Source organism: Nerophis lumbriciformis, linkage group LG08 (assembly GCF_033978685.3).
Source record: "Nerophis lumbriciformis linkage group LG08, RoL_Nlum_v2.1, whole genome shotgun sequence".
Classification (NCBI taxonomy): Eukaryota; Metazoa; Chordata; class Actinopteri; order Syngnathiformes; family Syngnathidae; genus Nerophis; species Nerophis lumbriciformis.
In genome coordinates, this window is record NC_084555.2 from 24,141,043 (window position 1) to 24,165,336 (window position 24,294).

General features: G+C 43.5%; 1 protein-coding gene across 3 annotated transcripts in view; it reads right to left on the reverse strand.

The window, feature by feature from the left end:
* pxdn (peroxidasin) overlaps positions 1-24,294 on the reverse strand; it is a 106,422-nt gene that overhangs the window by 31,741 nt on the left and 50,387 nt on the right. For all 3 annotated transcript variants that reach the window (XM_061968511.1, XM_061968512.1, XM_061968514.1), the window contains 5 exons: positions 22,706-22,875; positions 21,689-21,806; positions 21,382-21,551; positions 6,295-6,567; positions 5,931-6,206 (listed from right to left, as the gene is read on the reverse strand). In XM_061968511.1, coding sequence (XP_061824495.1) covers positions 5,931-6,206; positions 6,295-6,567; positions 21,382-21,551; positions 21,689-21,806; positions 22,706-22,875 — 1,007 coding nt within the window. The remainder of the gene's footprint in view (positions 1-5,930; positions 6,207-6,294; positions 6,568-21,381; positions 21,552-21,688; positions 21,807-22,705; positions 22,876-24,294) is intronic.

The following is a 24,294-nucleotide window of genomic DNA, read 5'->3' on the forward strand; positions in this document are numbered from 1 at the left end:
AATCTAAAATCTGGACTAAGTACAAAGAACAAAAAATAGATTTAAGATTTTTCCCCTATTTTAAAAAAAACTCACTGAATACAAATGACAGAGATAATTCAATCATCAATCAATCTTTATTTATATAGCCCTAAATCACAAGTGTCTCAAAGGGCTGCACAAGCCACAACGACATCCTCGGTACAAAGCCCACATACGGGCAAGGAAAAACTGACCCCAGTGGGACGTCGATGTGAATGACTATGAGAAACCTTGGAGAGGACCGCATATGTGGGTAACCCCCCCCCTCTAGGGGAGACCGAAAGCAATGGATGTCGAGTGGGTCTGACATAATATTGTGAGAGTCCAGTCCATAGTGGATCCAACATAATAGTAAGAGTCCAGTCCATAGTGGGGCCAGCAGGACACCATCCCGAGCGGAGACGGGTCAGCAGCGCAGAGATGTTCCCTGCCGATGCACAGGCGAGCGGTCCACCCCGGGTCCCGACTCTGGACAGCCAGCACTTCATCCATGGCCACCGGACCTGTGCCCCCCCCCCCTCAAGGAAAAGGGGAGCAGAGGAGAAAAGAAAAGAAACGGCAGATCAACTGGTCTAACAGGGGGGCTATTTAAAGGCTAGAGTATACAAATGAGTTTTAAGATGGGACTTAAATGCTTCTACTGAGGTAGCATCTCTAATTGTTACCGGGAGGGTATTCCATAGTACTGGAGCCCGAATAGAAAACGCTCTATAGCCCGCAGACTTTTTTTGGGCTCTGGGAATCACTAATAAGCCGGAGTTCTTTGAACGCAGATTTCTTGCCGGGACATATGGTACAATGCAATCGACAAGATAGGACGGAGCTAGACCGTGTAGTATTTTATACGTAAGTAGTAAAACCTTAAAGTCACATCTTAAGTGCACAGGAAGCCAGTGCAGGTGAGCCAGTATAGGCGTAATATGATCAAACTTTCTTGTTCTTGTCAAAAGTCTAGCAGCCGCATTTTGTACCAACTGTAATTTTTTAATGCTAGACATAGGGAGCCCCAAAAATAATACGTTACAGTAATCGAGACGAGACGTAACGAACGCATGAATAATGATCTCAGCGTCGCTAGTGGATAAAATAGAACGAATTTTAGCGATATTACGGAGATGAAAGAAGGCCGTTTTAGTAACACTCTTAATGTGTGACTCAAACGAGAGAGTTGGGTCGAAGATAATACCCAGATTCTTTACTGATTCGCCTTGTGTAATTGTTTGGTTGTCAAATGTTAAGGTGGTATTATTAAATAAATGTCGGTGTTTAGCAGGACCGATAATCAGCATTTCCGTTTTCTTGGCGTTGAGTTGCAAGAAGTTAGCGGACATCCATTGTTTAATTTCATTAAGACACGCCTCCAGTTGACTACAATCCGGCGTGTTGGTCAGCTTTAGGGGCATGTAGAGTTGGGTGTCATCAGCATAACAATGAAAGCTAACACCGTATTTGCGTATGATGTCGCCTAGCGGCAGCATGTAAATACTAAAGAGTGCAGGGCCAAGAACCGAACCCTGAGGAACTCCGCACGTTACCTTAACATAGTCCGAGGTCACATTATTATGGGAGACGCATTGCATCCTGTCAGTAAGATAAGAGTTAAACCACGACAAAGCTAAGTCTGACATACCAATACGTGTTTTGATACGCTCTAATAAAATATTATGATCGACGGTATCGAAAGCAGCGCTAAGATCAAGAAGCAGCAACATAGATGACGCATCAGAATCCATCGTTAGCAGTAGATCATTAGTCATTTTTGCGAGGGCTGTCTCCGTAGAGTGATTTGCCCTGAAACCGGATTGAAAAGGTTCACAGAGATTGTTAGACACTAAGTGTTCATTTAGCTGCTGTGCGACAATTTCTTCGAGGATTTTCGAAATAAAGGGAAGGTGGGACACCGGTCGGTAGTTTACCATGAGGTCAGGATCAAGGTTAGGTCTTTTGAGCAGAGGATGAATAACCGCTTTCTTGAATGCTAGGGGAACAGTGCCAGAGGAAAGTGATAAGTTTATAATATTTAGCACTGATGGACCTAATAATACAAAAAGCTCCTTGATAAGTTTCCCAGGAAGTGGGTCAAGTAAACATGTTGTTTGTTTTATCCCACTTACACGCTGTAATAGTTCCTCTAATGTTATTTCATCAAAAAGAGAGAGACTATTTTGTATTGCAGTATCCGTCGTAGATACAGTTGTATCTGTGTTCATAGAACCCAGTTGTAGCTGGGATGCGTTGTCTTTAATCTCGTTTCTAATGAGTTCAATTTTCTTATTAAAGAAATTCATAAAGTCATCTGCCGAGTGGGTGGAGCTATTGGGAGGAGTCCCTTGTTGGGTTAGCGATGCTACTGTACTAAACAAAAATTTAGGGTCGTTTTTGTTGAGGCGGATGAGATTTGAGTAATATTCAGCTTTAGCTAAGGTAAGCATGCGTTTATACGATATTAAACTATCACTCCATGCTTGATGGAAAACCTCAAGCTTGGTCGCGCGCCATTTGCGTTCCAACTTTCTACATGATAATTTATGAGCTCTGGTTTCCTCTGTAAACCATGGGGTGCGCCTTTTAGGGGCCCTTTTTTGTTTTAGCGGTGCTATACTATCAATGGTTTTGCGCAGGGCATTGTCAAAGTTGTTAGTGAGGTTATCAATAGAGCCGACATAATTTGGGAATGGTGCCATTACCGAAGGCAGTAGGTCAGCGAGAGTAATCGTTGTGGCGGCATTAATGTTGCGGCTGCTATAGCAGTTATTATTATTATTAGTTTGTTGACAATGAGTCAGAACTTCGAATTTTATAAGGTAATGATCGGACATTACTTTAGTATACGGGAGTACCATAACTTTGGAGGTGGTGACACCCCTGACCAGCACTAGATCTATCGTATTGCCGTTGCGATGCGTAGGTTCATTTATTATTTGTGTAAGACCACAGCTATCAATTATAGTCTGGAGCGCCACGCACTGAGGGTCCGATGGGGTATTCATATGGATATTAAAGTCCCCCATTATGATTATATTGTCTGCGTACGTCACTAGATCAGCAACGAACTCTGAGAATTCATTAATAAAGTCCGAGTAGGGCCCTGGGGGGCGGTAGATAACAGCCATATCGAGAGGCAGCGGTGCGACAGACCTCATAGTAAGCACCTCAAACGATTTGTATTTATTATTTAGGTTAGGGGTAAGGTTAAAGTTTTCATTGTATATTAGTGCGACCCCCCCACCCCTTTTAAGGGGACGGGCAATATGCGCATTCGTATAGTTAGGAGGAGATGCCTCATTTGGCGCAAAAAATTCGTCTGGTTTGAGCCAGGTTTCGCTAAGACCAATGACGTTAAGATTGTTGTCTCTAATGACCTCATTAACTAATAACGTTTTGGGAGACAATGATCTTATGTTTAAAAAGCCCATATTATAAGTATTGGGCTGTTTTGACGAGTTTTTGTTTAAATTATCCGTAGTAGAAATATTAATAATGTTGCGTTTATTATACGTAGTGCACTTTAAATAGTTTCGACCATATCTAGGAATTGATACGACGGGAATTTTCAGATTGTTTGCTTGATGCTGCGATAGACTGAACGCATCATGATTTGCCACCTCAGTAGAATGCATATCTACCTCTAACACATTCACAACAGAAAACACATTATGTGAGTTGTGTCTTATTCTAAGAGAATTGCTATGCGTACAGGAATTATCCAGCCTGGCGCTGGCTAGTTCTAGTTTAACTGACTCCTCACCCGGACTAGCAGGCTCTGTAATTGCCTGTGACCGGGCTTGCTCTAGTGTAGTTAGTCAAATGTGACTTAAACAGTAGTCTATATTCTTAGACAGGATGATGGCGCCTTCCTGGTTAGGGTGAAGGCCGTCCCTCATCAGCAAGCCTGGTTTGCCCCAGAAAGAGGGCCAATTATCAATAAACGTTAGTCCCTGTTGTCTACAGAAGCTAGCCAGCCACTTGTTAAGCGAGACTAATCTGCTATAGCTCTCAAAACAAGTTTTTCGTTTATTTGATCAAAAACTCGTAGATTGAAATGACACTGCATACACTGTATCTTATTCAAATTGTAATTTGTATAATGTTCTTTTTAGACCAGATATAAATTGTAGCTTTTATACAATCATTTTGAAAGAACTAAATTAAGAGCTTCCTCTGGGAAGCAATACTTCTGTATTGATTAAATATTTATGTTAACAAAAATGTAGTCCCCAACAAAGAGATCAATAGTGCAAACTTAAAATTTCTGTATTGTAATTCCTGTATAACATACTTCTGCAAATAAAAATATAGTATTATACATTGTATCCATATAAATAATCACGTAAACATTGATGACTATATTTTGTTTGTGCAGAGCGACTGCTTTAGTGATCGCTCTGTGCATTGTACTTCTTTCTCATCATACATGGTATCATCACACATACCTTGGGTAAACAATTCCCCCATAGTAAGATGCTTTTTAACTCTGTTGCATTTCCCGCAGCCAGCTTGAGGCTTCGGTTTCAGATGCTCTAATACGCTTAGTGTGCTGCTGTCTTTTTTAAATAAACTTTGCCGTGTGCAGTCATTTATTCCATGCCTGTTGCCGCAAAACCAAAGTACTGACAACACTATTCTTTTCTTTGTAACAATTGTCTCGCTCCTGTTAGTATTAGCATAAACTATGTTTTGCTAATGCCACTAAGGAAGTAAGAGGACGGCACAAGCTATGGTAGCTCCTAAAGGAGAAAAAAATAAAAATAAAACATTTCCAATCGTCTGCAACAAAAAGCTTCAATATATCGATAAAATCGATATCGCTCAGGCTTATAGTAGACCAAGGAAAACATTATCGTATCAAAACAGAAAACATAAAGCAATATGTCACGTAAACAGAAAACACACAGCAAAACAAATGAAGAACAAATAGGCGGAAACTGTGAGAAACTGGCTCAAGAAAATGGGATTTAAATACAGGAAAGTTAACGAAAGCTGTCATTAACATCTGAACAGAAAAAAAAGTTTACAATGGACTAAGGAATAGCAACTGTGGACTACGGATGACTGGGTGAAAGTCATATTCAGCGATGAAGTATGAATCTGCATTGGGCAAGGTGATAATTCTGGAATTTTGTATGGTGCCGTTCCAGTGGGACTGCATGTCAGGTAATGACAATGGGGAGATGGTTGTCATGTTACATCTTCAATAAATGCAAAAGTTTACATTGACACTTTGGACACTTTTCTAATTCCATCAACAGAAAGGATGTTTGGGGATGATGACACCATTTTTCAAGAGTATAAAGCATTTTGCCATGAAGTAAAAACTGTAAAAAAGTTTCCTTGAAGAAAGATACATAAGGTCAATGTCATGGCCGGCAAATAGTCCGGATCTCAATTCAATTGAAAATCTGTGGTGGAAATTAAAGAAAATAGTCAATGGCAAGACTCCAACCTGCAAAGCTGATCCGACAGCAGCAATCAGAGAAAGTTGGAGCAAGATTTAAGAAGAGTACTGTTTGTTACTTGTTAAGTCTATTCGTCAGAGACTGCAAGCTTTTATAAAAGCCAGAAGTGGTGCAACAAAGTACTAGTGGTGTGTTGTAGTGTTTTTATGTTTTTCATAATTTTACCCCCAGAAATGAGTGATTCCATATTTGTTTCACTCTGCTTTATCTAACAATGAAACTGTTACTACCAAAAATATGTTTTTCGATTTATTTGAACGTTCCTTGAAGCCAGAAAGTTGCCATTTGAAATGACTATACTTTTGTGTGTCATGTGTCATCCAAAATTAAACAACTGAAAGAACACCCTCCAAGTTTGAGGATTTCATCATTTGTTTCAGGGGTTGTACTATGGCTGCTAGAGGCAAAGCCTTCTACCAAGAATTTTTTTCAAATATTCATCCAGTCACTCACCTCTCTGTTGGATGCTGAGCTGCACGGCGGCACGCACAGTCCCTACTGGGCTGACCGCCTGACACTCGTACTGACCCTCGTCGTGGGCCGCCACCCGAGTGATACGCAGAGTACCAGTTGATAGGACAGAGTGTCGGCGGTCCAGCGGTAACGGGCTACCCCCACGAGTCCAGGCGATAACCGGCTGGGGGTAACCTGTCGCCTCGCATGGGAAGTCCACAGTATGTCCTTCAAGGACCGACTCATCCTGTGGTGTGACTGTAAACTGGGGTATTGCTGGGGGTCAATGAGAAATTAACAATGTTATTGCTTATAAAAGACATAAAGGACAAAAAACATGTTTGGCGAGACACTGCTGACCTACCTTGGACGATAATATAAGCGGTGGCATGGATGGTGTCAACATTATTGGAGGCAAAACAGGTGTACTGTCCCCCGTCTGTTTGAATTACATTTTGAAGGTAAAGCCCACCAGAGGGGGTGATATTGATGCGAGCATCGTTTGGAAGTGGCGTCCGGTCTCCTTTGGTCCAGGAGATCCGGGGTTGCGGTTGGCCTGTAGCACTGCACTCCAAAGTCACACTTTCACCCACCAGCACCTCCGTGTTCTGGGGCTGGATCACAAAACTTGGCCGTACTGCACAAGCAGGGGGAGAAGAGTAGATCATAATTAATAGTGTTCAAAAACATGTCGTAAAATGCAGCTGTTTCAGTACACTATTTCAGAATCAGAATCAGAATCAGAATCAGAATCAGAATCGTTTTTATTGCCATTGTTTGAGAACGGGTTCACAAACTAGGAATTTTTCTTGGTGCAATCGTGCAACATAAAACACGTATAACACAGATTTGATAATAAAAAGAGCTTTAACTGAGCTATCAGATCTTGTTATTGTTCATGTGCCTGATGGCCGAGGGGAAAAAACTGTTCAAGTGGCGGGAGGTGTGGGTCTGGATGGACCGTAGTCTCCTGCCTGAGGGCAGAGGGGAGAATAGTGTGTGTCCAGGGTGAGAAGAGTCAGCTGTGATTCGACCCACACGCCTCCTGGTCCTGGAGGAGAACAGGTCCTGGAGGGATGGGAGCCTGCAGCCAATCACCTTCTCTGCAGCACGTACAATGCACTGCAGTCGATGCGTATCCTGGACTGTGGCACCGGGGAACCACACGGTGATGGAGGAGGTGAGGATGGACTCGATGATGGCTGAGTAAAACTGCACCAGCATCTTGGTCGGCACCTTAAGTTTCCTCAGCTGCCGCAGGAAGTACATCCTCTGTTGGGCCTTCTTGATGAGGGAGCTGATGGTCGTCTCCCACTTGAGGTCCTGGGTGATGGTGGTGCCCAAGAAACGGAAGGAGTGCACAACGGAGACGGGGGTGGGAGAGTCAATCAGGGTGAGGGGCGATGGTGGGGCTGTGACTTTCCTGAAGTCCATGATCATCTCCACTGTTTTCTGGGCCTTCAGCTCCAGGTTTTTGAGGCTGCACCAGGACGCCAGCCGGTCCACCTCTCTCCTGTAGGCGGACTCATCGCCATCTGAGATGAGCCCGATGAGGGTAGTGTCGGAGTACCAGTGTTCGTGGTTCGACTGTCCGAGACAATCTTCCCCAGCCGCACGTGCTGTCTTCGATCTGTCAGGAAGTCATTGATCCAACTGCAGAGGGAGTCAGGCACGCTGAGCTGGTAGAGCTTGTCTCGTAGCAGTCCAGGGAGGATGGTGTTGAAGGCAGAGCTGAAGTCCACAAACAAGATCCTAGCGTAGGTTCCTGGGGAGTCCAGATGCTCCAGGATGAAGTGGAGGGCCAGGTTCACTGCATCATCCACAGACCTGTTGGCTCTGTAGGCGAACTGCAGTGGGTCCAGGAGGGGGACGGTGATGTCCTTGAGGTGGGGCAGGACCAAGCGCTCAAAGGACTTCATGACCACAGACGTCAGCGCATCTGGCCTGTAGTCATTAAAGGCCTACTGAAACCCACTACTACCGACCACGCAGGCTGATAGTTTATACATCAATGATGAAATCTTAACATTGCAACACATGCCAATAGGGCCGGGTTAGTTTACTAAAGTGCAATTTTAAATTTCACGCGACATATGCTGCTGAAAACGTCTCGGTATGATGACGTCAGTGCGTGACGTCGCGGATTGTGGAGGACATTTTGAGACAGCATGATGGCCAGCTATTAAGTCGTCTGTTTCATCGCAAAATTCCACAGTATTCTGGACATCTGTGTTGGTGAATCTTTTGCAATTTGTTCAATGAACAATGAAGACAGCAAAGAAGAAAGCTGTAGGAGGGAAGCGGTGTATTGCGGCCGACTTTAGCAACACAAACACGGCCGGTGTTTCAGTGTTTACATTCCCGAAAGATGACAGTCAATCTTTACCATTGGCCTGTGGAGAACTGGGACAACAGAGACTCTTACCAGGAGGACTTTGAGTTGGATACGCAGACACGGTACCGTGAGTACGCGTCCAAACATTTGATTGCTTGCCCGTACGTGCGTGCCGCTATGTGCATGTCACGTAAATAATTCAATGTATACACCCTGATGATTATCTTGTGTGATGACTGTATTATGATGATAGTATATATGATAGTATATATCTGTATCATGAATCAATTTAAGTGGACCCCGACTTAAACAAGTTGAAAAACGTATTCGGGTGTTACCATTTAGTGGTCAATTGTACGGAATATGTACTTTACTGTGCAACCTACTAATAAAAGTCTCACATACGTAACTTTGGGGACTTTGGGGAAATATATGTGCTGTATGAACTTTGGGGAGGTGAACGGTACTTTGGGCTGTGGGATTGAGTGTGTTGTGCAGGTGTTTGAGTTGCATTGGCGGGTTATATGGACGGGAGGGTGGAGGTGTTTGTTATGCGGTATTAAATTGTGGCATATTAAATATAAGCCTGGTTGTGTTGTGGCTAATAGAGTATATATTTGGGCAAACACTTCACCCTTGCTCCTGATGGCTGCTGGTTAGCGCCTTGCATGGCAGCTCCCGCCATCAGTGTGTGAATGTGTGTGTGAATGGGTGAATGTGGAAATACTGTCAAAGCGCTTTGAGTACCTTGAAGGTAGAAAAGCGCTATACAAGTATAACCCATTTATCATTATTTATTTATATGTCTAGTGTTTATTTACTGTTTTAGTCATTCCCAGCTGAATATCAGGTCCCACCCGCCTCTCACAGCATCTTCCCTATCTGAATCGCTCCGACTGCCCTCTAGTCCTTCACTCTCACTTTCCTCATCCACGAATCTTTCATCCTCGCTCAAATTAATGGGGAAATCGTCGCTTTCTCGGTCCGAATCGCTCTTGCTGCTGGTGGCCATTATTGTAAACAATGTGCGGATGTGAGGAGCTCCACAACCTGTGACGTCACGCTACTCATCTGCTACTTCCGGTAGAGGCAAGGGTTTTTTATCAGCGACCAAAAGTTGCGAACTTTATCGTCGATGTTCTCTAGTAAATCCTTTCAGCAAAAATATGGCAATATCGCGAAATGATCAAGTATGACACAAAGAATGGACCTGCTATCCCCGTTTAAATAAGAAAATCGCATTTCAGTAGGCCTTTAAGTCCTGTGATCCGTGCTTTCTTGGGGACAGGGACAATGGTGGAGGTCTTAAATCAGGACGGCACGCGGCATAGCTCCAGAGAGGTGTTAAAAATGTCAGTGAAGACAGGAGCCAGCTGATCCGCGCAGTGTCTGAGAGTGGAGGGGGAGACACCATCCAGCCCGGGGGCCTTCCGCGTATTCAGCTTCAAGAACTGCCGGCGTACATCCTCCTTTCGGATGGAGAGGGCCTTTAAAGTCCTGTGATGTTCTTGGAGTCCTGTAATGTTCTTGGAGTCCTTTAAATCCTTTAATGAAGTGCTGGCGTTGGTGGGGAGGGTGATGGTGGGGGGAGCAGAGCTTTGATAAGCTGAAGGCCGTTCATGACGACAGTAATGTATGTTGAGGCCCTGAGCGAGAGTTCGGCCATTCTGGGCCTGGGGGGCTTTGGGCTTATAGTTGAAATGTTAGCTTTGATCAACTCAAGATTAGGTGACTTAATGCCAGTCCAGAAAGACCTACGGCCAGCAACCCTTGTGTACAATACAATGCTGTTGTAACACTATTACTTTTTACTTGGACATTTGCTTTGAACTGTAACAAATTTCCCAAAGCTTGTTGGTTTTGCAAGAAGGGTGAATGGGCACAAACGCCTGGCAAGTGAATGATCAATTATCCATCCATCCATCCATTTTCTTCCGCTTATCCGAGTTCGGGTCGCGGGGGCAGCAGCCTAAGCAGAGAAGCCCAGACTTCCCTCTCCCCAGCCACTTCGTCCAGCTCCTCCCGGGGGATCCCGAGGCGTTCCCCGGTCTTCCCCTTGGCCTCCCTAGGGAGGCGTTCGGGTGGCATCATGACCAGATGCCCAAACGACCTCATCTGGCTCCTCTCGATGTGGAGGAGCAGCGGCTTTACTTTGACTTCCCCCCGGATGAAAGAGCTTCTCACCCTGTCTCTAAGGGAGAGACGCGCCACCCGGCGGAGGAAACTAATTTCTGCTGCTTGTACCTGTGATCTTCGGTCATAACCCAAAGCTCATGACCATAGGTGAGGATGGGAACGTAGATCGACCGGTAAATTGAGAGCTTTGCCTTGCGGCTCAACTCCTTCTTCACCACAACGGACCGATACAGCGTCCGCATTACTGAAGACACCGCACCGATCTGCCTGTCGATCTCACGATCCACTCTTCCCCCACTCGTGAGCAAGACTCCTAGGTACTAGACTCTTCCACATGGGGAAGGGTCTCCTCCCCAACCCGGAGATGGCACTCCACCCTTTTCCGGGCGAGAACCATGGACTCGGACTTGGAGGTGCTGATTCTCATCCCAGTCGCTTCACACTCGGCTGCGAACCGATCCAGTGAGAGCTGAAGATCCTGGCCAGTTGAAGCCATCAGGACCACATCATCTGCAAAAAGCAGAGACCTAATCCTGCAGCCACCAAACCGGATCCTAGAAATTCTGTCCATAAAAGGTATGAACAGAAATGGTGACAAAGGACAGCCTTGGCGGAGTCCAACCCTCGTCATTATACGTCATCATCATGGCGCCGATGAAGGCTGTCTCGGTGCTCTCGTGCGCTCTGTTTTGTTTGTTTTTGTGCGTAAATTGTGTGTCTGGGTGCTCTTACACCCGCCAACAGCTACTTAACATCAGATCCATAATCCCTATGGATTTATTACCGGTCATTTTAGCGTCAGCTGCGGATTTGGTCCATTCTGTGATCAAAAGAGGGAGACCGCACCGAAGAGGGAAGCGAGCAGGCGCCCTTGTCCGTCTCCGCGGACGGGGATTACGCACGCCTCTACCAGGCATCTTTCTCTCCAACGTCCGCTCACTTGCCAACAAGATGGACGAGCTAGCATTGCTGATGAGAAGGAACAAGGACTTTTCCTCATCTTGTGTGTTGTGCTTCACGGAGACATGGCTGAGCGTGAGTGTCCCGGACAGCGCGGTTCAACTGGAGGGCTTTCATCTTCTCCGCGCGGACCGAGACGCGGCGCTCTCCGGCAAAAAAAGAGGCGGTGGAGTCTACTTTTTTTTATCGACAACAGCTGGTGTACAGACGTGACAGTGATATCCAAACACTGCTCTCCTTCTCTGGAATATATTTTCATTCACTGTAAGCCCTTTTACTCACCGCGTGAGAACATTTCATTCATTCTGGTGGCTGTTTACATCCCACCCGGCGTGGACGTGCGTAACGCTCAGCGCACGCTTGCAGACCAGATCTTACATGTGGAACGGTCTTTTCCGGACTCTCTTGTTATCGTGCTTGGTGACTTTAACAAGGGAAATTACCCAAGTATAGGCAGTTTATTAAATGCCCGACCAGAGAGGAGAACACTTTAGATCACTGCTACGCTACAATAAGCAAGGCCTTTCATGCAGTCCCGCGTGCTGCTATTGGACTATCAGATCACGTGATGTTGCACTTAATCCCTTCATATAGACAGAGACTGAAACTGGCTAAACCTGTTATGAGGACCATTAAGTGTTTCACCGCCGAGTCTGTGGAGGAGCTGCGTGCATGTTGGGAGACGACAGACTGGGAGGCAATTGGAGTGGCCACGAACAATCTGGACGAGTATACGGACACTGTGACCTCATACATTCAGTTCAATGAGGCACGCATCATTCCAACGCGCATCAGGGCTTGTTATAACAACGACAAGCCCTGGTTCACACCCAAGCTCTGACAGCTGCGCAAGAAAAAGGAAGCTGCGTGGAGAAGCGGGGACCTACAGAGAAGCGAAGTACCACTTCAACAGGGAAGTGGAGAAAGCTAAATCTGTGTACTCTAACCGTCTACAGGAACAGTTCCACTCCAATGATTCTGCGGCCGTTTGGAGAGGGCTAAGGACCCTTACGAACTATAAGCCCAAAACCCCCCAGGCCCTGAATGACCTTGAACGGCCTCCAGCTCATCAAAGCTCTGCACCCCCCACCATCACCCTCCCCACCAACGCCAGCACTTCATTAAAGGAGTTAAAGGACTCCAAGGACTCCAAGGACATCACAGGACTCCAAGAACATCATAGGACTGTAAAGGCCCTTTCCATCCAAGAGGAGGATGTACGCCGGCAGTTCTTGAAATTGAATACGCGGAAGGCCCCCGGGCCGGATGGTGTCTCCCCCTCCACTCTCAGACACAGTGCGGACCAGCTGGCTCCTGTCTTCACTGACATTTTTAACACCTCTCTGGAGCTATGCCGCGTGCCGCCTTGCTTTAAGACCTCCACCATTGTCCATGTCCCCAAGAAAGCACGAATCACAGTACTTAATGACTACAGGCCAATTGCACTGACGTCTGTGGTCATGAAGTCCTTTGAGCGCTTGGTCCTGTCCCACCTGAAGGACAGCACCGCCCCCCTCCTGGACCCACTGCAGTTCGCCTACAGAGCCAACAGGTCTGTGGATGATGCAGTGAACCTGGCCCTCCACTTCAAACTGGAGCATCTGGACTCCCCAGGAACCTACGCTTGGATCCTGTTTGTGGACTTCAGCTCTGCCTTCAACACCATCCTCCCTGGACTGCTACGAGACAAGCTCTACCAGCTCAGCGTGCCTGACTCCCTCTGCAGTTGGATCAATGACTTCCTGACGGACCGAAGACAGCATGTGCGGCTGGGGAAGATTGTCTCGGACAGTCGAACCACGAACACCGGTACTCCTCAGGGCTGTGTACTCTCCCCCTGGCTTTTCTCCCTGTACACAAACTGCTGCACCTCCAGTCACTAGTCCGTACAACTGCTCAAGTTTGCGGATGACACTACCCTCATCGGGCTCATCTCGGATGGCGATGAGTCCGCCTACAGGAGAGAGGTGGACCGGCTGGCATCCTGGTGCAGCCACAACAACCTGGAGCTGAATGCCCAGAAAACAGTGGAGATGATCATGGACTTCAGGAAAGTCACAGCCCCACCATCGCCCCTCACCCTGATTGACTCTCCCACCCCAGTCTCCATTGTGGACGCCTTCCGTTTTTTGGGCACCACCATCACCCAGGACCTCAAGTGGGAGTCGACCATCAGCTCCCTCATCAAGAAGGCCCAGCAGAGGATGTACTTCCTGCGGCAGCTGAGGAAACTAAAGGTGCCGACCGAGATGCTGGTGCAGTTTTACTCAGCCATCATCGAGTCCATCCTCACCTCCTCCATCACCGTGTGGTTCCCCGGCGCCACAGTCCAGGATAAGCATCGCCTGCAGCGCATCATACGTGCTGCTGAGAAGGTGATTGGCTGCAAGCTCCCATCCCTCCAGGACTTGTTCTCCTCCAGGACCAGGAGGCGTGTGGGTCGGATCACAGCTGACTCTTCTCACCCTGGACACACACTATTCTCCCCTCACCCCTCAGGCAGGAGACTACGGTCCATCCAGACCCACACCTCCCGCCACCTGAACAGTTTTTTCCCCTTGGCCATCAGGCACATGAACAATAACTCCTAACAGTAGCTCCTTGAATTCCTTCTAAGTCTATAACAAGATCTGATAGCTCAGTTACAGCTCTTGTTATTACCAAATCTGTGTTATATGTGTTTTATGTTGCACGATTGCACCAAGAAAAATTCCTAGTTTGTGAACCCGTTCTCAAACAATGGCAATAAAACGATTCTGATTCTGATTCACTGGAAACGGGTCCGACTTACTGCCAGCAATGCGGACCAAGCTCTGACACTGATCATACAGGGAGCGGACGGATTATCAATTAATTTTTATGTAATAGAATATTATTGTTAAAGCAGCACTAAGTAACTTTTCAACTTTCATAAAATATTTTCATAATGGACTTTACAACTAGTTGAATGACACCTCTGTCATGGCCTGATGGGGTCTTTATCGCTTTTATTGACACTTAGCGACATTGAGGAGAAACACAAAAAACTACAAATGTGCTGGCTTGCTTTAAGGTATACGTCACTTCCCCTTTCCTCATTCGTTAAAAAGACGGAAGTCGATGCGAACGCCTATATGCCGCCACAAAACAAGAAGAAGAAGAAGAACGCCGACGTGCAATCACTGCTATTATGGCCGAAGCTCCAAAACAATCGAAAGAAACAAAACGTTTTTTCGGAGGAGACTAAAAAAGAAAAACGGATCTTACCCGAATAAAAAAGGACAGTCAGGATTAACAATACTGCAGATTTCCCTCGCTGGCGTCAGGTCAAAGATGAGGAATTTCAGACCGATGCTGCCTTGGCTCTGTTCCTGCTCAACTAGTAAGTGACTTTCGATGCTAAAATCAAAATGATTATGCTAATGTTAGCGATCGGAAATTTGTGTGGTAGCAATAAAAAGCCACCAGCGTGATAGTTTCACTACTACTTCCTTCGAAAAAAAATCTCCTGCCGGTCTTTTGTTGCTTTGGACTTGCATCCGCCCGACACAATCTCTTTATTGATCCACAAGGGAAATTGTTTGGTATCTTGGTAGTAGCATCATGCTTGTAGCGCAATCCAAGATCATTTCTTGATTGTGTCTGCTATTTAACATCAGCATAGCCATTAGACATGTAATATTTGTGCCGTTATTACAGCGGGCATAATTTCAGTATGACACTATACGACTTGTCCAGGGTGTACCCCGCCTTCCGCCCGATTGTAGCTGAGATAGGCTCCAGCGCCCCCCGCGACCCCAAAGGGAATAAGCGGTAGAAAATGGATGGATGGATGGACTATATGCACTAGTTATCATGGGAAATGTGGTCTTCTTCTGGCAAAACACTACCACTTTGGTCCACTGGCACCGCCAAAATCAACCAAAACTGAAAGCTCTTAAGTGAGGCTTTAAAAAGGTTGTTGTAAAAAAAGATTCACATCCGAATCGCGATTACTATTTGGTTTGATTCTAATTGAATTATAATTTTCAAAACTCAAAGAAAACATTTTTAAAAATATGTTTTTTAAGACCATCTCCAGCTTACTCGCTGCATGTACACATCATTCATTAAAAGCAAATAGGAACTTTTGCAAGCTGTAACAATAAGGTTTTATTACCATTTTTACTCCAAATAATGATAATAATGCACTTTGAATTTTGCGTCTTCACTTCATTGGAGATTTGTATTTTGGGCTTAAATTAATCATTTTCAAAAGCGGAAATGGCCAAATAAACTAAAAATATCAATACTACAGTATTATTGCCCACTCGATGAGACCAAACCAATCAGAGTGCACTATTCAGTATATAGGCAAATAATTAGCTCTGCCTTACTACTTTGGATTAAATGAGTATAACGTTTTTTTATGTCTTAGATATCAAAATACTTGATTTGTAATTGATAATTCTAACTTTGCAGGAATTAATTTACCACGATCAGGCACGGACTCAATTAACAGCCATATACGAGGGTTTACTGTATTGTGAGAATCGTGTTGAACTGAGAATTGATTCTTAATCGAATTGTCACCCCAAGACTTGGAATCAATTTGAATCGTAAGGGATTGACATCCCTAAATTGTTTATGGAGTAAGATGTTCTGGAATGCCAGAGTAAGGAGTTGCCATAATGTGGCTGTATCTCATCTTTCCATAGCTGTCGCCATGTTCTGACTCAGACCACAAACTAGGTTGATCTGAATTAACAGCGCTTCTGCCGGTTGGAGAAAGTAGAACATTTAATTTTGCCTCAATTGCTTTAAGACACATTATCAGTTTATTAACCAAATTCCTTAAAATTACTGATAAATTAGAGCTGCAACAATGATTTTGATTATAAAAAAAGCTTTAATTAATCGTTTAATGAGTATAACCAATAACAATTTATAAAATCTGGACCACATGGAGTACCCGAAACCTTAAATATGGGGACATTTTTTCTCACAGCCACCACATTATAGCGCACATGAGCGCGGTGGTGTGTCGGTAAGGTGATCTGTGTGGCAGCATACAGCGGTTCGTTTTTCTTTTTTTAAATTAATGCACACATGTTAAAACAGCAATTTTAATGTTGATGATGTGCATTTATTAAAACAAAAGAAGGAAATCAGTTGCAAGCCGAAAACGTTTATTTGAACAATTTTACCTAAAATACGCTTTGAAGCTTTAAAGTGTGTGTTATCATTACTCGATTAATTGAAAGACCTAATCAACAGATAGAACAACTCGATTACTGAAATAATCAATAGCTGCAGCCCTATGTTAAATCTTTTTTTTTTTTCCTTTTTAGCGCAAGAAAGATATTTTACTATCATACTTTGACCACACAAAAACATTTAGCAATACAACATTAGCCAGTCAACAAACTCTGGAAATCCTGAAAATATGCACGAAGATCATCTAATTATGTTTTATCTTTCGTGCCACTGTGTCGATTACAAACACAACTTCTAATCTGTACCACAGATTGCAGTCCATGTCCATATTTGGCCAGTGATTACATTTGTGTCCAAGCAGAAATGTACACAGCAAAGAGCCTGGTGTTTACAATCACCACAGGAAAGGAAACACACAACTTTAGGTCATTATGAGACAACCATGGCGAAAAAATAGTAGCGAAAAAAAAGTAGAATGATTGATGTATGAGTGTGTGTGGACATCAGTCAAAACCTCTAAAAAGAAAGCGGCAGGCGTGACACACTTTTATTTTTCCCATTCTCCACTCAATTTGTGGGTCGGTGGGATATGCAAGTTATTTGACCTGCTGAACTTCGAAGGTGTGCTACCATGGTTCTTGCTCGTCACAAGCGATTACGTCACCATGTGTGTTGCAATTGCAGAACATAACTTTTCTGAGTCAATTTTTCCCACACAAAGGTAATGTGGTACAATTGTGTAATTAATTTATACATGGATTTTATTTAAAAAAATGAATGAAAAAAAATATATACGGTAACATTTTTTTTTATAATAGTCAAGTTCTTGGGGTGTACTTGTACTTTGTAAGTTACGATTGGTCCTAGGTTGCCAAATTTAGACCCTAAACAGCTTGACACTTTGGCTTACAAAATAATCTCATATAGTTTATCCAGTTCTATTTTACGCTGTTTTGTTCCTGCGTATTATGCTTTAAATGCATATTATGCTTTAATACTATATCACTTACTCGTATGTTTTCAACATGTAGCAAATTTTATTTGCACTACTTAGTGTTTTGGTAGGTGGTGTAGGTGCCTTATTGGTTGTGCAAATGCATTTTTATTTCTGAATTAATCCAATGTTATTATAATTACAATTATCATATTATCATATCATAGCAGATATTTGGTATTTAATTTATTAAGATGTACAAACCCCATTGCCATATGAGTTGGGAAATTGTGTTAGATGTAAATATAAACAGAATACAATGTTTTGCAAATCATTTTCAACCCATATTCAGTTGAATATGCTACAAAGACAACATATTTGATGTTCAAACAGATAAACATTTTTTTTTTTTGCAAATAATCATTAACTTTAGAATTTGATGCCAGCAACACGTGACAAAGAAGTTGGGAAAGGTGGCAATAAATACTGATAAAGTTGAGGAATGCTCATCAAACACTTATTTGGAACATCCCACAGGTGTGCAGGCTAATTGGAAAAAGGTGGGTGCCATGACTGGGTATAAAAACAGCTTCCCAAAAAATGCTCAGTCTTTCACAAGAAAGGATGTGGTGAGGTACACCCCTTTGTCAAATAGTCAAACAGTTTAAGAACAACGTTTCTCAAAGTGCAATTGCAAGAAATTTAGGGATTTCAACATCTACGGTCCATAATATCATCAAAAGGTTCAGAGAATCTGGAGAAATCACTCCACGTAAGCGGCATGGCCGAAAACCAACATTGAATGACCGTGACCTCCGATCCCTCAGACGGCACTGTATCAAAAACAGACATTAATCTCTAAAGGATATCACCACATGGGCTCAGCAACACTTCAGAAAACCACTGTCACTAAATACAGTTCATCGCTACATCTGTAAGTGCAAGTTAAAGCTCTACTATGCAAAGCGAAAGCCATTTATCAACAACATACAGAAACGCCGCCGGCTTCTCTGGGCCCGAGATCATCTGAGATGGACTGATGCAATGTGGAAAAGTGTTCTGTGGTCTGACGAGTCCACATTTCAAATTGTTTTTGGAAATATTCAACATCGTGTCATCCGGACCAAAGGGGAAGCGAACCATCCAGACTGTTATCGACGCAAAGTTCAAAAGCCAGCATCTGTGATGGTATGGGGGTGCATTAGTGCCCAAGGCATGGGTAACTTACACATCTGTGAAGGCACCATTAATGCTGAAAGGTACATACAGGTTTTGGAACAACATATGCTGCCATCTAAGCGCCGTCTTTTTCATGGACGCCCCTGCTTATTTCAGCAAGACATTGCCAAGCCACATTCAGCACGTGTTACAACAGTGTGGCTTCGTAAAAAAAGAGTGCGGGTACTTTCCTGGGTCGCCTGCAGTCCAGACATGTCTCCCATCGAAAATGTGTGGCGCATTATGAAGCGTAAAATACGACAGCGGAGACCCCGGACTGTTGAACGACTGAAGCTCTACATAAAACAAGAATAGGAAAGAATTCCACTTTCAAAGCTTCAACAATTAGTTTCCTCAGTTCCCAATTGTTTATTGAGTGTTGTTAAAAGAAAATGTGATGTAACACAGTGGTGAACATTCCCTTTCCCAACTACTTTGGCAAGTGTTGCAGCCATGAAATTCTAAGTTAATTATTATTTGCAAAAAAAAAATAAAGTTTATGATTTTGAACATCAAATATCTTGTCTTTGTAGTGCATTCAAGTGAATATTGGTTGAAAAGGATTTGCAAACCATTGTATTCCGTTTATATTTACATCCAACACAATTTCCCAACTCATATGGAAACGGGGTTTGTGCTTGGCTGAAAAATGTTGTTGTTTTGATTTAAAAATCACTTTAAGCATTTTCCATTTGATTGCTGCTGGCAAATCAGGTGAAGTACATGTGGTTTATTTGGCAAAAATGTGTGTATATAGTGTGTATCGAGTGGGAACGTGTGTTTCATGTTAGACAATTTGTTAATCGTGTATATGGAACAAGGTACATTGTTTGGAATATTTTATGCAGGATTGCTTGAGACAGTTGAAGGAATAATGTAACTTTTGTCTTTTTGTTGAATACATTGACAGCACTGCAACTGACAACTTGGTCTTTATTGGAACACTCGTCAGCCGCAAACTCTTCTTAGCATATCAAGATGCTAATTAAACAGCATGATTATTGCACAGTTGTGCCTTAGGATGCCCACAATACAAGGTCACACTGAAATAAGCAGTTTTAGTATATATAAATAAGCACAATGCCACAGATGTCGCAAGTTTTGAGGGAGCCTGCAGTTGACATGCTGACTGCAGGAATGTCCACATTCGCAGACCACATCTAACCACACCAGCCCGGGATCTACACATCCACATGATTGTCTGAGACCAACCACCCGGACAGCTGCTGCAACAATTGGTTTGCATAACCAAATAATTTCTGCACAAACTGTGAGAAACCGTCTCAGGGAAGCTCATCTGCATGCTCGTCCTCCACATCCGGGTCTCAACCTCACTGCAGTTCGTCGTCATAATCGACTTGATTGGGCCAATGCTCACATTCGATGGCGGCTGGCATGTTGGAGATGTGTTCTCTTCACGGATAAATCAGCTTTCACTGTTCAGGGTAGATGGCAGACGGCATGTGTGACGTTGTGTGGGAGAGCGGTTTGTTGATGTAAACGTTGTGAATCGAGCGGTCCATGGTGGTGGTGGGGTTATGATATGGGCAGGCGTATGTTATGGACAACAAATGCAAATGCATTTTATTAATGGCATTTTCAATGCACAGAGACACCATGACGAGATCCTGAGGTCCATTGTTGCGCTATTCACCGAGACCATGACCTCATGTTGCAGCAGGACAATGCACTGCCCCATGTTGCAAGGATATGTACACAATTCCTGGAAGCTGAAAACATCCCATTGCTAGCATACTCACCGGACATGTCACCCATTGAGCATGTTTGAGATGCTGTGGATCGGCGTATACAACAGCGTGTTCCAGTAACTTTGCACAGCCATAGAAGAGGAGTGGACCAACATTCCACAGGCCACAATCGACAACCAGATCAACTCTATGCGAAGCAGATGTGTTGCACTGCGTGAGGCAAATGGTGGTCACACCAGATACTGACTGCTTTTATGACACCCCCCACATCCACAATAAAGCAAAACTTCACATTTCAGAATGGCCTTTTATTGTGGGCAGCCTTAGGCACACCTGTGCAATATTCATGCTGTTTAATCAGCATCTTGATATGCCACACCTGGGAGGTGGGATTAATTATCTTGGCAAAGAAGAAGTACTCACTAACACAGATTTAGACAGATTTGTGAACAATATTTAAGAGGAATAGGTATTTTTTGTATATAGTAAAAGTTTTAAATCTTTGAGTTCAACTCATGAAAAAAGGGAGCAAAAATGAAAGTGTTTCTTTTATTTTTTTGTTCAGTATACAAATAAGTAGATGTTTTTATCGTAAAAACCCCGCAGGTGGCAATTGACATTTTATACCTGTGCTTCCACTTTCTGGCTTAAAGTTGTTCAGCAAAACCAACAGCTTTCCACTACTAAAGTCAGTTTGAATGCCAACTGTCAGTTGAATGGCATAGACTCTATAATTAAAGACACCATCGTCGGCTCAATGAGAACTCAAGTGCTATTACAAACACAAAATGTAACCTTGATCCAAATAAAACTGTGACCTGTGCACAAAACCAAAACGGGCGGATGTTTAGACCATTAAACTAGTCAAGTTTTGACGGTTTACTATAAATAGTTGACTTGGCCTTGGCTGCAAATTACAATTCCCAACTGCGTTAAGAAACATTAGTGATTCATGAGATTAGAAGATTAAAAGCAGTCACTTACATGGGGCTCCAAAATAGCGCAGTGTGACCTGCGAGGTCTTCACCTCCCCTGCCACATTTTTGGCCATGCACTGGTAGACTCCCTGGTCGGTTTCTCTTGTGTTCTGAATCATTAGCGTGCCGTCCTCAAGCAGATTCAGACGACTGTCATCTCGCATGTTAAGTGCATTGCTGGTACAGAGATAAATAGACAATTATGCATAAGTAAATTGCATTGGTTGTTGTGTGTCACATAGTAACTCTTTTTGTAAGCGGTATCATTGAAGACATCACCTTAATATTTTCACAAGCTGATATGAAATACTTACTTGTTCCTGAGCCAGATGATCTGCGGCTTCGGGTTGCCCTCAGCTCTGCAGGTAAAGTAGACCGTGTTTCCTGATGTAACATCCACATCCTGGGGCTCTGAGGTGATCCTGGGTACTTCTGCAACAATTTTAGAAAGGAAGGCAATTATGCAGTGGTATGAATGCTTGTCTATATAGTACTTTCTTATAACTTTGCCCTTATCACTCTGCCCCAGCCTTGGGTTTTTACCATATTTCAGAGATAATAATACCATCACTGAACATTAAACACTTTGAAAAACTATTTTTTCACATTGTCACTCTTTGTGTTTGGATTTCCAACAATTGTAAGTGGACCTCTTTATCAAATAATGCCCCTTTTAATAAATGTGCACTCTTAATAACACAATTCCACCAATACATACAACTGTCACAAATAATGGCTATGAGTGTTCTAATGGATAGTTCAGGAGTCAAATTCCTCAATGACATTTTGCCCCCAACCATAGACACAGCTGGTGTTGTATGAAGTGTGAAGCAGCTGGGTGCTTGACTACAAAGAGAGGCTGCACCTGCGTATGTATGTTTGTGTGCATGAGTAGGCAAAGATGACTTAAAATAGAAGTCTTCTGCAGGGAGAAAGCCTAAATGGGATTTACTGTATAAAGTCTGCTTATTGTTTGTATGCATGTCTACATGTTTGTGTCAAGATATCTGAATATTTTACTTTGATGCATGTTTCACCAACCTCATATTAGTTATCATCTTACAATGACCTCACAACACGTCATTAAGCACACCTGCACAATACAATGAGCTCCAGGAGCTGTACCAAACATCCTGCCTTTTAACAAGCACAGACTTCAAACAATGTGTTTATAATTGTGGTTATAGTGGTGATGTTTTCCTGTACTGCATTAGACTAATAATCCAATAATAAGATGTGAAAAAAACTGAATCTCTCATTCTGAATGTGCAAGTAGAAATTCAATGGCATTCCTAGAATAGCATGCACATTTGTAGTATTTGTCTCCATACCGCAGCTGAGCTCCTCAGCGGTGAGGGTGGCCACTGATCTTCCCTGCAGGCGGGTTGGGTAGTCGCACGTGGCGGCAGCTTGGGCATTTCCTGACTCCGCATACTGCTTCAGCAAGTCCGCCAGCCACAGCAACTCACAGTCACAGTTCAATGCATTGGAATCCAGTCGCCTTAATACACAATGTGCGTGAGGACGATATGATACAAGCATCATTGAAAAGCCCCCTGATAATGTATTAACTACTACAGCACACGTTTAATCCAGACCAAACGAATTTCCACTTGGCCTCACGTTAAAGCAACTGATTGGACAAATAGATTGTAGGTTTCCTCCTACAACTGCCATTTTAGGTCACCATTAAAGACAAAATAGCGATTAATTCTTCACTGAACGGCAAAAATGTTGAAACACCACTAAAATCCAACTTAAATATTATTGAAACTGGAACTACATAGAACTAAAAACATAAGCAGCGTTAAAGAAGCTAAACAAATGATAGCCTGAACATGAAACAAACATTGATCATTGTAATATCTATAAAGCAGCACTGTAGTGCTGACACATCATGATGCAGCCAAGCAGGTCTACTGATATTAAAGTCCACAATATCTGGACAATTCGTGGCTGCCATGGTAATATCAACCAAACCATCATCATGGTTTTGCAGGTGTTATTTTATGTTTAACTTTAATGTCTCAAAGAGGGCTATTCAACAAGGCTTTGAGGGGACACGTTTCCAGAAAGGTAAGGATTGGGGTAACCAGATGTTTCCATTCACTATTAGTCTTAATTTGTATATTCTGGAGAAACAGTGTCTTCTACAGTAGACATTTGATTTTGGTCCTTAAAAACAGCAATCAATGATCACCTCTATGACAGCACTTTAGTGTTTTGAAGAATCTACTGCAAAAATGTGAGTCACTCACAAGTTTTCTGAACTGAACTCGCAAACTTCCATTTGAATAATGAAAAGAGAGGACCTATATAACTACAGAAGTTTAACAAATGACTACTGACTGCATCTGAATAAGCAGATGCAGTCAGTGGAACTGCCAAAAAGTTGAAGACTGAAGTAGTATCTTGAGGAACGCCTCAGTTACTGTATGTAAATCACAAGTTTGGACCGCAGTGTTCTATGTTTGCTAGCAAGATTAAAATGCCAATGCAAGGATCTGCCAACGTGTTTACAACAGTCCAAGTTCCTCTATACAACAGGAGAACTCAAGTGTTTTTAGGAATTTATTACAAAAATGTTTGTCTCCCAAGTTTTGAACTGAACTCAGGGGCCAGAATGGTGTTGCCGGGCTGGATTTGGTCACAGGGCCGCCAGTAGCATAGCCCCGTTCTAGAGTCTATTGTGGTATAGAGTCATGTGATGGGATGGGAATTTACATTTTAGAAAACAGCTAAAAACTGTGTAAGCCATAGTTGCTTCCTTGTTTTAAGATCCTAGATCCTTGAGACAGTGTGGCTCGGTTGGTAGAGTGGCTGTGCCAGCAACTTGAGGGTTCCTTGTTCGATCCCCAGCTTCCGCCATCCTAGGCACGTCTGCTGTGTCCTTGAGCAAGACACTTCAACTTTGCTCCTA